The sequence below is a fragment of the Erithacus rubecula genome (assembly GCF_903797595.1).
Source record: "Erithacus rubecula genome assembly, chromosome: 2".
Taxonomy (NCBI): domain Eukaryota; kingdom Metazoa; phylum Chordata; class Aves; order Passeriformes; family Muscicapidae; genus Erithacus; species Erithacus rubecula.
Window position 1 is genome coordinate 81210799 of NC_136685.1, and position 18665 is coordinate 81229463.

At 32.8% G+C, this 18665-nt stretch overlaps 1 protein-coding gene across 1 annotated transcript in view; it reads right to left on the bottom strand.

Moving 5' to 3' along the window:
- The window catches only part of KIF6 (kinesin family member 6), a 147798-nt gene that overhangs the window by 110441 nt on the left and 18692 nt on the right, over positions 1–18665 (bottom strand). Inside the window, 2 exon segments of the mRNA XM_079329326.1 lie at positions 2948–3154; positions 11072–11201. Coding sequence (XP_079185452.1) covers positions 2948–3154; positions 11072–11201 — 337 coding nt within the window.

Here is an 18665-nt window from a genome sequence, read left to right on the forward strand (position 1 = left end):
ATAATATTACTAAAGCAGAAAGTTTCATTTTGAGTGGGTCAAACAAACCACTTTAAGGCCTAGTTGCTGTCAGAATTCTTGTCACTTTTTGTTACATCCTATGTGAAACATAGAGCAGGTAATGACTCATAAATAACCCCAACCAACAAAACCAAAAAATAAATCAAAACAGAAAACAAACCTGAAAAAAACAAGCAAACAAACAAATCCTAATTAAAAAACACCTTTGGTAAATATGGCCAGCATTAATTCTCTAATGGATAAAATCTTTGAACATTCCTAAATGGAACACATGTTAAATAATGGTTAACAAACATTAATTTATGAAGTGAGAACATTGTACCCTGTTATTTTGGGGAAATAATTCCAGTACAGTGTCAAATCACATGGCAGTATAACTGTTAATTTGCAACTCTAAATCTGATCCAGGATCCTCTATATTTGTATCATAAGGGGATATCTACATATGCAGTTACACTGCAGTTGTAAATCCAGAACATGCTTACAACAACTCTCAGACAAAAAAAGCTACCCAGATATGGATTTAAGGACTTCTAAGTTCCTGCTATCATTTTAGATCAGCTGCATGAAACTATCTTAATTGTTCTCTAGACACAGAGGCCCCTTGGAGTAAAAGTGCAGTGGATTTATTTGAAGACCTTTTTAACACGCTGTGAATATACAACAAGTAGATCAAGTAGAACACAGAGAACTGCGTTTCCATTGTTATCATAATACAGCTAATTTAACATGACTATTTTACTGTAAAAAGTATTTCAAAATGGCATAAAAAAACACTAAACCACCATTAGACAGCCAGAAGTTGAGAATTTTAATAAGCGATTTTGAGGCATTTGTGCACTTTAATATTATTCACTGCAAGTTCAGGATTGAATGGTTCAATTGACACTGAACAAAAATATATTTTTACTGTCTTTGGTGGTCTTTTATTCAATATTAGAAATCATTACTCTTGATACAAAATCCCAGACAGAACCCAATGTGCCTATTTCTAACAGTATTTCTCTAAAATAGGAATTATAATTTGCATGAAAAAATAATATTTTCCCCTGCTAAATACATAAAAATCATATAATAAATAAGAAGGGATCCTGAGTATGATTTGCATGATTCTGAAAATGTCCATTTTTGAGTCACTGATCCTTATCACTTCCCTTGAGTACAACTCAAATACAGACATTTTTTTTTTCAAGGTAAAATTTAAACAAATGAGGGGCATGAAAAGAATCCAGTACGATAGTAAATGACTGACTGCCACCTGCTGTACCTAAAGCTTCTTCCTTTGACAGATTAAATGTCTCCAATCATAAATAAAATGAAATCCAAGAGATTTATTTTTGTAAACAGAAAACGTAACACAAAAATGAAAATTATTCTTCCCAGCAAGTAGAACAGTTATATTTCCTAATCATTATTTTAAAGAATTTGCACATATACACACCCACAAAATTTTCATATTTAATGATCTCTTCAACTGTATATTTTAAATAGCACGTGCACCATAATGTAAATTAAAAAGTACAGATTTGAATTTTAGAGTAAAGCTTTTTTTCTTCTTCCTACCCTCCTTGTCCCCCTAAAAGACAGCCTCACAAACCTGCTATATTTATACATAAAAGTTTTTCAAGAAGCCTTAGGAGAAAATACTTTATCCTCCACCAGAACCCCCAAAACAATTAATTTCTAGCAACAGGCACAGTTTGCTGTACTGTGAAAACAATATTATATATATAACAATATTCAGTCTTAGGAAGAAATTGAATTATCTTACAGGTGCGAGATCAGAAATGGCCACTTGAATATCTTCAGTGATTGCAACATAATAGCACAGCATTCACAAAAGAGATTTAATTCATTACCAAGGGTTTCTTACCCTAAATTGGTAAAGCATCATAAACATCAAGCATATAAAACATGATGGTAGGTCAGAGAGAGATATATACTATAGCCTTAAAAATTATTTTAAAAGAATAATACTAAAATAATTAATTTTAATGATAAATGTAATAATTACCTAATTATTCCAAAACACGTATTAATAATAATCATTATTATTATTATTACTAACCAAATCTTTCTACTGGAAATTTTAATCTTTCACTGCTGCTGTCTGAAGTAAATATTTTTTTAAAATAAATAAGATTAATTAGTAGCAATCTATTTGCTCAATATTTGCCTTTTTCAAAGAGGAAAAATTTTAAAAAGCAGTGTAAGAACGATAGAGATTTTAGTACACCTCAAATCAAGAGGCTAAATCTTTTCAGTAACAATAGGTGAATAACAAAGATCTGTGGAGATTTATTATCACTATTATTATTATTTTATTTATGAGTTCTATTGTTATAAATCTGATCATAAATACATTACCAAAGATAACTTCTGTCTCAAAAAGATCAAAGAATTAAATTGGTAGAGGAATAAAGCAACACATGAGATAAAAGCCTAATAATTTACCATATTACCATATTACAATGCTTGAACCAAATAGAGCCCAAACCCTTTCTTTTCTGTGATATATCCTGATCCCAGCTGTGGAAGGGGAAGAACATTTTTAGGAGAAATATAGCTGAAATCTCGTAAATATCTTCAGTATTCCAAAGAAAACAAGCAAAATATTTTGGAAATAGTACCCTGTATACCTACTATACTCTTATACCTGTATACCTACCTATACTCTCACTGCTTAATTGCTAAGCTTTCTTTAACTTAAAATATTTTATTTCAAATTAAGACCTATCAATTCCACAATTAAAAAACCCCAAAAAACCCCAAAAACAACAACAGCAACAAAACAACAAACAAACCAAAAAGTGCACTAAATATCCTATGATGAAGTGAATATTGGAATCAAGTTTTCCAAACCATTACACATTGTTAAATAGGAATTTAGTAAAGTGAGAAATGTCTCACTCTGTTTCAATTTTACCTGCTCCAAATAATGCAATGACAGGTTGATATATTTGGCTTCTGTCAGTAAGTGACCTCCAATTCCAGTCTTTGCAACACGTTCTGATCCAGCAAGGTCTACCAAATGCAGCTTGGAGCGTCGGATAGTTGCAGACCCAGGTTCCTTGCTGCAGATGTGAATAGTGAAAATGCAGTGAGACCGGCTTGAGGCTTGATTCATTGGTGTCTACAATGACAAGAAAAAAAGAAAAAAAACCTCTCAGTCTTCAATGGATAAATAAATTTAGCTTCTTATAGGTCAATAATCTGGCAATGAAGTAATTTGATTTTTTAGCTATTGGACCTGCAATGAAAATGCAAAAAGAACCCAAAAGGATTTACCTGACATTCATATCATTCTGGACAAATACTTGGATAGGTTTAATCTTGACAAATTATACTGCAAGCAATGAAGGTTCTTCCAAAATACTCCAACATCAGCTAAACAAGTGGCCTTACTACATGAGGAATACTAGAAAAGCACCTTGGCTGAAGGAAAGTTCTGAATGCTGATCTCAGAGAAGTTAATTTCCCCATTGAGGAAACATCTTTGGGTTTTTTGGTTTGGATTTTGTTTTGGTTTGTTTGTTGGTTTTATTTTTTTTTTTTTTTAAGTCTTTAGACTTTTGCCTTACTACTTTCATGAAAAAATTCTCCTGGCAAAATCAGTATCAGATTTTCAGGTGGCATGACAGTTTCCATCAAATGTTTGGCTTTAAATATATTTCCTTGGGAATAGCTACAGCCACACTTCCTTAACTTAAAACATGGAAATTCTTGGTTAAGTTTTAGAAATGCGCAGTCTTAGAATCACTTCAGAGGTATTTGCAATATTGCTGAACTGAAAATTTTAAACAGCCCTCAGTAATTTAGCTTTAGATTTCAAATGACCATGTGCCATCACATATGTATCTTCCTTAAAAAACATGTAAACTGTCTTTAAGCATCTAAAGCATCTTTTGTTTAGTTCTATCAAGGTGTATTTAAAAAATTAAATCTGAAATAACTCTTCACTATCCTCATTTTAGAAACAGCTAAAGCTTTAGATTATATATGGAGATTAAAGTTTTAGCATACAGATAGTATTTTTTTATTCATAAACTGTAATAAATATGACTACATTGCTTTCAGGACATAAATGCTGGACCTGCAAAAAATGGAGTAGTAAAATAATAAATCAATATAATTGAGTCAGCAACTAAATCTATATTTATTTAGCTGCTGAAAACAGAAATATCCCAGCTATACAGTCTATATTAATCTCTTGTCTCTACTATTTTCCTCTTTATTCTGCAGTAATTTTTAATGTAGATCTATCCTGTGGTTCAGACCAGATATACCAACATGTTGCTTTTTTTTACATAATCTGCTTCAGCCTGCAGCACTGCAGATGTTAAAATGGCCTGCCCATTGCCAATAGTGAAGATGATGTCTTACTGATCCAAAAAGGACAGCTCTTAACAGAAACACTGCAAAGGAAAAACCAAAAAACCTAAACCAAACCAAAAAAAAAAAAAAAACCCAAAAAAAAAAACCTACCCCAAAAAGCTGTAAACCATAGATATTTAACCTGGATCAGTTCCTTGTTTCAGCCATAACACCTCTATAGAAAACAGTTGTGGCAGAATGCATACAGTATGTGAAGGCAGTATGCTGAAATAGCATACACTTGCAGCTGTTGGTGAAGATTCTGTAAGGTAATTTCAGCTTTAGCAGTATTTTCTTTTGGGCTGCCTTACCTAATAAAGGCAAGTTCAGAGGGAGAAGGAAAAGAGTTTTGATTGTTAGTCTATACAGATGAAGAATTTTGGAATTCATGATCCTGTGAAATGAGCATTAGAGTGCAGTCACATGCTGTGCTGTCCTCAGAAGTGATGCTGGGCAAATGAGGGGGAAGTGAGTTGTAGTGTTGGAATGAAAATAAAAAGGCTGAGGGAAAGTTGTCAAGCAAGAAAGCACTCCCAAACTTACTTAAAATGCAGCTATACTAAGAAAAAGTTATATGCTGTGAAAATGCACTTTATTCAGCAATTTTGATTCCATGAATAATCAGAGCCAGTTTCACTTATTTTACTAGGACAGCTATGACTCTTTTTATTTGCAGCTCTGTGAAGCAGGACTGAATATTTTATTTTTTCCAGCTAAAAAACCACAACAGAATTAATATTTAAGGAGATTCTCCCTGACAGAACTGATATTTAGGGACATCTTGCACTATAGACAGTCACCCTGTACTGCAGATAAGTCTAAGCCAGATCAAATATGAGTAGAGGTGGAAGCACAAAGCAAACGCTGCTAAGACAGAAGCTGAAGAAGTAATCACACTTTTGAATAAGCATTCTTAAGCAAATTTGATTTTCATGCTGCAGCAAAACCTCATACATTTCAAAATGTGCTTTAAGTCACACCTGTGTACTGCCGACAGAGGCAAAAAAAATTTCAAACCCTAAAAGAAAATAATTTCAGGATTCTGAGTTCTGAAAAGCACATGGTAACATTTGCTCTACTAGGTTTTTATTGCAAAGGTCTATTGCAATGCACTAGCCACAACTTTATTTTGCTTATTCCAAGTAGATTTGGCTGGACTAGTCATTAGAAATTCCATTGCTTTTCTCTACACAGCTTCTTTTCCTAATGTAAATGAAAAAGTGAGTGAAGTTGATTTGGAAGCCATTGTCTGGAGTCCCAAAATGATATTTTTCTGAAGTCCTTCTTCAGAGTAGGACCATGCTTTATTCAAGACACCAATACTGCTGTTTACACTATGAGTCTATCTCCGCTTTGCAATTCCCATATATAGGAAGCTCAGTTAGAACTCTAGCAGAAAGAATAAAGCAATAAAAATTTAAACTGTTAAATGGGATGTGATCATGAAATGCTAATTGCATAATCCCCTCCCATTTTGCTACTTTTATGACACAGGTAGATGTAAAGCACAGAACAGAAATGATGATTTGTTGGTATCTCCAGTCCAAAACCAAGCCTTTTCTTTTGCTATTTGATTGTTATCTTACATATGCAACTTCTGAGTATCACCATTCTTCTGTTTAGAAATTTTGAAAACAGAAAACAAATAACATTTTCTGGACAGTGTCTCAGAGCCTACTAAAATGTTCCTTTAGTGGTTTTCAGAGTTCATGTTGGCTTTGTTAGCAGTATTCAAACCATATGTATATGAAATCATCCTCACACTAATTTGATGTGATGAAGGAAAAAAAAGAAAGAGGGGAGTGGCCTGGTTCTCAGCAGATGGTTGCTATTGTGAGAGTTATATATAGAACAACTGATGAGCAGCAGTTACTTACAAAGAATAATTTTTTCCAGGAATTCTGTGACATCATAAACCGCATAAGCAGACTTCAGATGTTTTGTGATATCATGTGGACACTACAAAGTATTTAATGTCAGGTCTACTGCTGCCCATTAATGGCACGGTATAGGATACATTCAGTTATATTTAAGATCATGACTTGGTTAGGCATCAGCATTTCATTTAATCATGGCAATATTTACTAGGTGTATTTCAAGCCATACATGCCAGTCCTAGTTTTTTTCCAGGACATAAATATACCTGTGTTTGCTGAAATTAAATAAGCTGTATAGAACTACTACATCTGTTTATACAATGGTTGCAAGAAGGCAGCTTCTACTTAAATAAGAATCTATATCACAGTCATACTGCAAGAAGCTTCTGATTTGGATATTTCTGTCAAGGAATACAAGGCCAAAAACCATCCAAAAACTTGCTGGAACCTAAGTTGTCCATCTTAATCTAATTTTTACCTATCTTAAATCAGCAAAATACTGCAGGAATTCTTCCCTATACAGGAATTTATGTATTTCCCAAACCCTTTATTTCTTGCAGCTGATGTTACAAATGTTGTTTTCACTAAAAATAGCCAGAAATGGATGCTACTGTTCTAAATAGAGTTATTAAGGATTGAGGACCTAATAAAGTTGCTTAAATAGGACAAAGACATATGAAATGCTGTTAGAAAATCACCGCTAGACTAACAGAAGCTGCTACTATCTGGAAGAATAATGTGATGATTATGGCTGCCAAAACACCCTGACAGAGATAATACATGAAAGAGCACAGGACCACTGGGATGAAACAATTTTGCAGGTGATAAATGCAGTTGTTCAGCCCATACTGCAAACCATCTCCACTTGGCAACTTACACAGTTCCAGTGGAATCTTTTCTTCCTTGAATCAAAATATTTAGGCAGCAGAACAGGATTTTCTTGTATGAGTGATTAGTGACTAGCCAATTTATAAAGAGAGACTGAGTGCTCACAGTTTTTTGAGAGAATGTTTCAGTGAAAAGGTAAAAAATTTTCTTTTAAGGAATGCTTCTTAAGTTTTTTCGCTTCTGAACTTTTCAAAGAGCAAGAGGAAAAAAGAAAGTACTAATGGCATCCAAGACTGATATCAAATAAATTTTCTCCATTCTCATGCTGCAATTCTGACAGTTACATGCTGTCATTTCACAGTTCAGATGGATAGTTCTGCCTAATGACTATAAACTCCACTGGTCCCAATAGAACTATGCTATAAAGAAGAGGATGTAAATTGAAGAATAAGAGGTGCCTGTCTTTATACCTGGTAGATGAGAGAGACCTCAGTATGTTTGCTAAATAATATGTCACAGGTGAAAGGGCTCCTCAGTTGTGCATAGGTACACTTGTCATAGTTGAAATTGAAAAATGTTGCTATGAAAATATAAGAATCAGAAAAGGTGCAATCACTTCCTGAAAGCAATACTTTATCTTTCCATATTTACTACAAGTACAGTTTCCCAGTTATACCATGGTAACTTTTAAAGTAATTAATATTCCCTGGTGATGACATTCTTAAACCTTAAGTTATATAGTGCCTTTTATCCATATAAATCCCAAAGCATTTTAAGGGCTATTCAAAGTAGTATGTATGACCAGTAATTTTTTTACCACACATGGAAATGAAAGCACCTGTGATGAAATAATGATGCCATTTGGTGGTAATGGCATAATATAACAGGCTTGTTTGAGTGGAAATAAGCTAACAATTGACACAAAAGAGGAACCTAGGAAAGCAGAAAGTTGTAATTTCTTCTGGACTGCAGCACTAACCCAGAAAGCATGCATTTTTGTCAAAAGTGACATTTAATCTCATATGGTAACACACTGAAATCCTATTTTTCCTGTCTCATCCAATAAAATGTAGTCAAATACTACCAGTGGCTTTTAAATGTATTCAAGAGAATACTAATGTACAATAAATGCAATGAGTTCAATTCACAGGTCACAAGTCAGTCCCCACAACTATCCTTAGACCTTTAAGTTTCATTCTTTCTTGAAATAAGCATATTTAAAATGCCAAAAGTTTACTGATTGCCCTAAGTGTACTTCAAACATGTTAAATAATGGAACAAATAATGTGTAGTATACACTGTGTCCCAAATTTTAAAAATTGAGTGCTATAGGTATAAAATCATCCACTGAAACATTTCCTTCCTCATTAAAGCAAAGTACTTTTTCATTAGAGGAAAAATAAATTTTAACTGCACATGCAACTGCAGTCCTCAGACATACTAATTTCAGAAAAAGATTTTGCAATTTTGAAATTGCTGCACATTCTTGGTAGGCTATCTTACTCTACTGATTTAAGAGAAATATTAAAATAAAACTAAGAATTCTCAAAATCACAGAGATTTAGGCATGTTACTTCAAAAGATGGAGATATGAGATTTCCATTACAAGAAATTAGAAAATACAATTTCAGTGAAGATATATTATTAGTATACCAAAATAAAATGTTTGGAGAACACTACCTAAATGGCCAAACACTTGCTCCTACACAGGAACTTTTTTAGATGTTGTTACTACCAACTGCTTATACTGCAAATTTGATTTTAAAATGCTCAGCATGCATTTCAGATACTGAAATCATAAAGTTGTCTTAACAGATAGAAAAGATAAGAAAAAAGTTCAGATTTTATAACCTGATGCATTCAAATGTAACAAGAAAATGCTTTATTGGAAAGCACACAAAAATTTAGTCCTTACATTTAGTAGAGCTGCCAAAAAAGACTCAGTTTTTTTTGGTTTTGATCTCTGCCTCTTTCTCTTTGGCAAAATACGACACAAAAACCCCTACTTGGATTTTTAAATTATGAATTGTCAGTGCACAAATGTCTCCCATCTTACCATTTCCACAACTCATAGTACACATCAAAACTAGAGCAAAGCACCAGTCCTACATCGCCTAATAAAACAATGCAGCACAAATTAGATTAGTTCCCTTTTTTTCCTTCTCTTGGGCTATATAGTTACATGCAAGAAAAAAGCATTTGGTTATAAATGTTCCCTTAGGTTATGAAATGTAATGAATAAAGGAACAAAGAAATTTTGCTTATAAAATACTTCTAACATTGTGATGACTTTCTTTTTAGCACAATCAGTATTGAGGGAAAAGTGGACCCCTCAAACCACAAGTTAGACTGCATTAGCATAGGCAAAGCAGAAATTAAATTGTCATTCTTTTTTTCAAAATAGTCAACTTTTCAAAGAAGGGTTATTCAGGGTTAAGGCACTGGATTGCAATTGTAGAGGCTACAGATATCATATGTGATCCATTACAGTCATCTGAGCTTTTCCACAGCCAAACCCATCATTAAAAAGATGAATCCAGCATTTATTTTACTTTCTTTTCTATTTAGGTTCATTAATCTTGCTTCATTTTCCTTGAAGTTTATTTAAGACAGTTCTAATCTTCAGAGGTCAGAAAGTATTATCATAACTCAAGATTTAAAAATATGGATCTCTGGAGAAGTTATGTTTTATGTCACAAGTTCTCTTTCTTAGATCTCTAGATTAACCCTTTTCTCCTCTATTGCACTTTGTCAAGTTCCTCTCCTCCACACAGTATCAATTTTTCTCTTTCAATATCATGAAGCAGCTCCTTTCCTCAATGCTTAGGTTTATGAGCAGCCCTTATGTTGATTATCTCTCACTTGAACATGTTCCTGCCTCAAAATATAACTTGAAATAGTCATCCTTGAGAAAGAAGAAATATTTGTGTTCCCTATTTACGTTTTGTAATCAAATGCTTCTTCTCCTGTGTTCAAGTGTATGTGGTTATCCAGCAGGAAGACAGAGGTACCTGATTATTCATATAATCTTCGAGTCTTTCTTGTCAATGATTTATGATATGTTCTTTTAGAGATGCAGAGGAAGAAAACCCAAAAAGTTCTAAAAGAGAAATAACTCTACTAGTAGTAAAGATACATTGCCAGTGCCCCTATTATACAATACATTTTTATATTTACATTTTATATCCAAGGGAAAAAAGAAATTAACAGATATCGGACACAGACACATTTAATTTGAGTCTTTCAGAATCAGTAAAAACACCCTTGTGTTTGAATATTGGCACATATTTATTTTGAACTTCCTTTGAACTACCATTTGGGTTGTTTTTTGCTGAGTTTTGTTTATTTGTTTGCTTCAGGGGGTTTTTGGTTGGTTGAGGAGGTTGTTTTGTGTTGTTACACACAACACCACGTATTGATGCAATAAGAAGGAAAAAAGATGGGATCTATATAATTTCTTCAAAGGCAATTGAGTGCTTAATCATAGAATCATAGAATTATTTCAGTTGGACTTTAAAGACCATCTTGTTCCAGTCCCCCAATCCCCTCACACCCCACCTTCCACAAGAACAGGTTGATCAGGGCCCCATCCAACCTGGTGTTGCATGCCTCAAGGAATAAACTTCACTAGGAATGTTTGACAATGCTTTGCAAGGACATTTTTTTATCTTTACATGTCTATGTTGATACATGCCACATTCAAAAGCCAGTCTATAGTTTACAACAATTTTTGTATTCTACTTTGAATTTCAGTAAGTTATGACATGAAGAACCACCAAAGAGATCCACTATGGAGCATTATAATCCGAGAAATGCTTATTTAATTTCACTGTGTAAATATACACTCAAATTTAATTTAATTTATGTCCAAGAACTTCTAAAACACACATCTTATTTGAGAGAGGAGAAGAGATGTTTTTGACCATTTTACTCTGATGGTGTTAAGAAAGATTTGGAGCAGCAAATCTCACCTCAGCAATCATTCTGTTGGTGTCCCCCAAGAAGAGTAGGTTTAAGGCTTCCTCTTCATTGGTTGCTTGCTGAAGAGACAAATTTTTCAGATGAATGTTTTGATCAGAGTCTTCCATTATTGTCACTTTTCTACATGGAAAATAAAAGCAACAGTGAAAACTAAAGTTCTAATGTCACGTTGTTTCATACTTACATTTTGATCGCACCTAAAAGGTGCGATCTAAAACCCACAATTAACCATAATAAAAGAACATGAAAAATAAATGATACACATTTAAAGTATTTATTTCTTTTTTTATTGTCATCTCCTTTTCATTCCTTTATGATGAAACTTCACATAGAAAAGGAATATAAGAAAACTAAGGTTTAGAAAAAGCTTTGGGATTTTTATTAAGTGAGATATAGTAAAATCTGAAGAGTAAGAGATAGATGAATCATCACAAACAAATAATACATAAGGGTTTGTTTGCTGTTACCAAGTACAGATGATACATGAAGCATACCATTATTTTGACGTACAAATAGGCATGGAATATTTCAGAATCAACACATCTGTAGTCAACATGTTTCTAATAGCTTTGCATTTGTCAAGATTATTTCTCCTTTCATTCTTCTTAAATGGTAGTAACTACAACTCTAAATTATCCCTTTCTTAAATTAAAAGCAAGCTAACAGAATGATTTTATTTATTCCCCTTGTCAGAAATGTTCTTAGTTACACTTCTACAAGACTAAAGCTCTCAGAAAGGAATTGGATGCAAGCAGCAAGGATATGGCAAAAGCTCCAGAAAAAGCTGCTAAATATTACTGAAAGTTCTTTCTACTTCTTTGAAAAGCCCTTTAACATAAGATTTTTTTTCTTTTGAAATGGTTACTGGGAACTAAACTTTATTGGCATTGCTCAGTACCCATAAGAGTTCCTCAGTTGGGATATTCTATAGCAACCAACATGCCTCACTGGATTTGGAAAACTATGAGAGAAGAATCTATTAAAACAGAGGTACCCTAAATCTGAGGATAAATAACACAGCCTTCAGGGTGAATTACATGTTCTGATATAATTTAAAACAAATTAGATTTTTTTTAAAGTAGGAAATTGTTTTTATTTAAAATAAAACTTTATTTTCTGTGTAAGTATAGATTTTTTTTCTGTCTATACATATACCCTAAATGTATACATATATGTATATAAATATTTTTTCATGTTCTTCAAGATAAACCACAAGAGGGAGTATGGGGCTTGAGTTTTTATCAGTAGGTAGTTCTTGCATGTTAATTACTTCAAGTTGCTACAAAACAGAGAGATTTAGTTTTGTTCTGCTTTACTAAGCTTTCCCCCCAAATGGAGAATGAAATCAAGCATCAAAGCAGCATTTCATAGTATTACTCTTAGATATTGTGGGAGTAGTTCACAGTCTAATAGTCAAAACATTCAAATGGATATAGAGAAATAATTTTAACACATTGTAATGCACTAACTCTTTTAAAGAAAAATTGCGTGTAAAAGTTCACACAAAGCTTCTTTGATAGTCATAACAATCGTTTTTCCAAGTATGACTGCCTCCCACTGTTAGCATTATTTTTGTGTGGTGGTACAAGACATTTCTCAAATAATCACTAAACTTAGCTTCCCCATTCAAAGTATAAACCCCAGAGCTTAATTCTGCTCTTGCATATCAAACTTTTGATAATGTAAAGTTGTATTCCTTCTGCATCTGTGTGTGCACCACACACTAAAGCCCAGAGTGGTCCTGATTACAGCATACTCTTATTAACTTGTGATCTTTCCTGCATCAACTGAGCCGCCACCAATGCAGTAGAGCCTTGCACATTGAATGCTTTCATTTACTAAATTCTTGTTACTTGCAAACATTGACCTTAAAGCTTTCTTTGATTAATTAATATCACCTCATTAATTTGTGCACTCTAAATAATAATAAAACCACACAATGTATTTTAGAAAATCAATGACCATAAAAAGTCAAGTTGCTTATTACTATATCTATCTCTAGGGCTTAGAATTGAAGAAATCTAAACTAATCTCAAAAGCTTTATAAACATTTAAAAATTAATCATGGTGATGCAAATAAGCAACATATGAAGATACACGAGTTCTTTGCCAATACATGAGCAGGATATAGTGATACTACTTCATTGTGAGGAGACTATAGAGCCACAAATAAGTTTAGGAAAACAATAAAAGAAAAGAGCAGCAAGTATGCATCTTGGAGTATTTTCAGAAGAACAGAATAAATTAATGGATACATACAGGTAATGTTTTGTAAAATTGCAAGGAACTTTAGCTTTTAGGAGAGAATGGTCAAGATAAGCATCATATGTGTACCATCCCAAAAAATGATCATTCAGAAGTACAACTCCCTGAATACCACAACAGAGGACAAGTCAACACTTAAGAGGCAAGGTTACAGAGTTATTCAGCTACCCACACAACTTTCAATAGCACACAGATTTAATTCTCCTTTCAAGTAGAGACTTAGAGCCTAATCTCCCTTATGAGACACAGCAGAAGTATGAGATGAGTAAGTGCTCATGCAGACTGATTGCTTGACAAGTCATATTGTGATAGGAAATCCTTCCCACTGTCTCCAATGGATTTTGTTTTGAGACAACAAAAACACAGTTTGGGCTTCTGGATGTTATTGACATGACTGTAGACCGTTATATATTTGGGAGTTAATGATTCACGTAACAGTGAACCTAAGCAGGCACAGCCTGTGAGGCATTACACACACAGCAGGGCACTCAGGCCTGAGTTGTGCTGCACAGACCCATTGGCTGCCATATAAATTCACTGAGTTCTCAGGAGAACACCTAGAAGCTGTTTTCTTGTAAGGAAATTATACAAAGGCTCAAAAGAGCAAAACAGAGACCTTCTCTCCACGGCCAGTACTGTACTGCTCTTGTTCAGTGTGCCATGGGGCAATCCATTCAGGCTCTGTCCAAAGCTGCCTGGATGCACAGCACCCAGCACGTCATGAGAGGCAAGATTTACTTGCCACCCATCTTCCTCCTCTTATTCTGTCTTACAAAGCAGCTACCCTATTAAGCCATTTGTTACTAAACCTTTCTTATGGAGATCTGGAAAAAGCTCTCCCCCCTCACCTCACCATATAGAACAAGGAATGAAAACCGAAACAATAATAATGGTGGCTCATTACCAACAAAATATACAAAATCTGTTTGAATTTGCAGGCAACTTCAATAATCTCACTTACAAAAAAAATTTGTTAAATAAACTGACATTCACTTATCAAATGTTTATAGAAAAGTTACCTTAAAAAAGCTTCACTGGACTTTATACTCTGTTCCAGGAAACAAACTAACATAACACATGGATGTGAATAACCAATATATCTTGTATGTTGAAGTTACTGTATTCATTTAAGGTGTAATTTTTTTTGAATTGTAATTTTAAAAAAGCATAATGTTAGAAGAAATTATTCAAATTTCATTATTCAAAGGGACAGCGTTTAGCTGTCCCTTCATTAATAAAAAGTCTTACCTTACAAAACTTTGTATTTTCTTAACCTTTGGTATTCAGTAGTAACACAATGAACACAGTTTTGAAATAATGCATTTAATAAATAAAAAAGTGAACTAGTAATATTAATAGCCTTAGGAGTTTTAATAGTTCTCAGATGATTCTCAGAGCACTGAAAATATAGTTCTACAAGGTTTATGGTGGTCAGTTTCCAGACTACATAGCTGGTACAGCCATTAAAACAAGCTGACATTAATACTGTTGAAACTGGAGAGGAGAATCAGATTTATTTGCATCAAAAAAAATCAGACTGAATAAAATATACTTCCTATATGTGAAAATTATTCCTTTAGCCTTATTTTATTTTTATCCTTCTTTGTTAATGAAAACAGGCATTATTATAGCATTGGTTTTCACTTTCCATGTCAGCAATTTGGTAACTCTTAAAGCCCTTGGAGGGCAGTAGAGAAACGGAAGAGTATATTGAGGTAATTTACCAATAAGCAGTAACAAAATTGTCTCACACTGACTCCATGGAACATAACAGTTCTGCACATTACTAACATATGTTTATAAAGGCATTGTTGTTGGTATTTGATGTTAATTGGCTCCCAGGTTAAAATGTGGTTTTCTTAAAGTCAGACAGCATCATACCTTTCCCCTGTCAAAGAGGACTTTAAAGGATCTTCACACAAACATAAGGAATCCCTTCTTCTGACTCGGAGTTTAGATTCTATTTTCCGCCTCACTCCAAAGTGATGCTTGTCTGAGCTCCCTTATAAGTAGCTCCTCAATTACTGCAAAACAGGAGCTAACTATAGCGTGTCTTCCCATCAGATGTCTTGCCATCAGACAGTAAAGCAGTAACTTACTGTTCACCTATGAATTAATCTAGTCATTCTTGACTAATGGTTCTATAACCTCAGTCTGTACTTTTGTGTTATAAATGGCATAAAAAATTTCTTACTTCTGAATAAATAACAACACGCTAAGAAGAGTCTTACTGGTAGGTTGTAACCAAAGTGAAATTAAGTAACATTGGGCTATGTAAATTACAAATACACTACAAGCAAGAACCTGTTGGAGATAAAAGGCTCTTGCACAAATGCACAGTAAATTAAGAGCTTTAGAAAAGCTCTTAATTATTCCTAATTTGAACACTCCTGCAAAACTTTTATGAAAACATAAGGTGGCAGTAAGTATTTAAATAGTCTTCTACCAGGTTTATTTTATAGCAATAATTTCATACCTTTAAGTGTTGAAAACAATCATAATTTCATTGTATGAACGTGGAATTCTCCACAGCTACAAACAGAATTAAATTATCAATATTAAATTAAATTTCTTAATCTACCAAGTAAGATTCTTCAAATGTTTTTTTGCATCTGCATATGCTGGATTTAATCTACATGTCACAAAATTAAAACACTATCAGATTTGTATAATGAAACAAGTTATAATTGCAAACTAAATTAAATTTTGTATGAAACATTAAGGTATATGAAATGATATCTTCAATAGGTCATGAGCAATATTCTAACTAAGCAACAAGAAAATTAGTTTTTTCTGCTACAATAAAAGTTTAATGAGATTTCAAAACCAACCTGAGTTGTTATGATACCTATTAATGTATACATACATTAGTATCTAAATGTATGAATATAAATAGGTATATGTATACATATCCCTACATATGCATGATTATGTAAATAATTGCATAATTCTGCATAGGAATCTGTATATGTACTCATATAGAGAAACATATTGATGCAGCTATATGGCCCACATTCGTGCATTTGTCAGGAATTTATTTCCAGAAAAGTACTGATTGTTTTTGTGAGAGCCTTTTTCCATCTCATATGGCAGATTTGGATGAAATGAGTAAGCAGTGCCAAGACTAAAATTTCATAGTCTACAGAATATACAAAGTATGCCTACACACAAAACCTTGACCTCAGAAACTGAGATTCCAAGTCTAATCATGTAATGTTTAGATGCAATGGACAATTAAAAAATGTTTATTCTACACTTTTCCTTGGGCATCAAATACAATTTTAATGTCTTTTTTTCCAAGTACTATCAACAAGTCTGTAGTGTATCCACAAGCCTTTCATAGCATTTATCACCAGAATGCAATCTGTGTTTAGTCCTTACACTAAACTGGTAACACAAAGCTAAGAGTGCAGAGTTTGCTGGTCAGAAGTAGGTATCTTTGATTCAAAGTACATCCCCTTCTTTTGCAAGAATATGGATAACAATACTGTTCCAGAACAATCTACATATTATATGAAGTTAACTAATCTTTTTCTTATTCTTCTAAAATGACATATTTCTTCAACACTCTTCTTGTCCATCTTAAATACTTCAGAAAGTATAAGCACTAACTGCTAACATTTATCAAGAACACAGGGATAATACCCTGCCTTTGGCTTTTTATGATGCTTAAAGCTTAGATGATCCACTGTGGACTTCAACAGAACATTATGAATAATATGACACCTTAGAAGTACAAAAAACAATTCTTTTTTAATATTTTCATTAAATACAGACTTTCAAGCAGAGTTTTATTTTGTATTTTGCTATCACTAAAATATTAAGAGATTTTAAGCAAATAAAATTCTTAAAAAATATATATTAGGTAACAAACACTGATACATTTTAAAATGTGATTACTATTTACTTATATGTAACCTCTAATTTATAATTTAAGAAAATTAATCAAGTAATTGAAATATAGTTAATCATGCAATTTACCCATTCCAGCAACTTTTACTCTTTTTAGTTCAGAATTATGCCATATATTTTTAAGTTTTGGGTCTCAATACTACAATAGTAAGAAATAAACAAAACATATTTTATTAATTCTTTTACACATGCTAAATACAAGTCATGTAGTTATAGTTTCAGTTTACAGAACATATTTTTATTGACCAATGATGCAGTGCAAATAATAATGCCCATGTACAGTAAAACCTTAAAGTACATATTAATATTACTCTGCAGAGAAAAAAATTATTATCATACTAAAACTCATCTTACATACACTCTAAGTTTACAGGTGTAACAACAGGCAATTAAGATTATCCCAGCATGCTTTATTCTTAATTTACAAACAAATTACCTATCAACTTTCAATTTTTAAAATTACCTAATATACAACACAGAGTTATTCTTCAGTTTAATTGAATCATCATACATAAACTAATTGAAGGATTCTAAAACTCACAATTATTAGCAAATATTCAGTACCTAGTTTTAAAATACAACATATTTTCCAGGGCACATGACCCCAAATATCTGTTTCAAAGTTGCAATTAAATTATTAAAATTCAGTTTCTTTGAATTGAATATATCTATTCTTATAAAATGTTAATTGGAATGAGTTCAGATAAAACATTTCAAATAACTTAATGAAATTAATATTTCAATAAACTTGAATAACTTCACAGCATTAACTTTAGTAAGTTGAAAAAACTGTAAGATACTATCTTTTACATCCTGTAGAAATGGATGCTGAATTAAATTATAATATCCAAACTAGCCTCTGATTAAAATTTTTGTCTGCACACCACTGGAAGCAGGTAATAAATTAAATCAGAATCCTAAACATTGTAATGAAAGACACTATAAAGATACACAGTCCTCACAGCACTGATGTGTCATAAACCAATAAATTTTACTTCAATTTTTCAGGTGAAGAAACTGAAACAATTAGACCAATTCACAGCCCAGTTCCACACTTTGCATTTGTCTGCTGCCTTCCTAATCTCTAAACTAGATTCCTTTTTAAAGATAAATCTTGAAAATTATTTTGTACATATATGTCCTATATACCCCATACTGTGTGGAAAAATAAAGCTGCATTTAAACACAGTAAAATTCTCTGTTGGAAAATTTTTAAAAATAAATAAAATGGTATAATAATATGTGAATCACATAATTAGTTACTTCAAAATAAAATTCTACTGATTTCCTTTTATTGCCCTATTGAAAGTTTCCAGAATGTTTCCTGCTCTTGTATCAGCAGTGATTTCGTAGCTATTTACAAGTCTCTGTCACCATCTTGTTGAGTAACAAAATTCATTGTGCCCA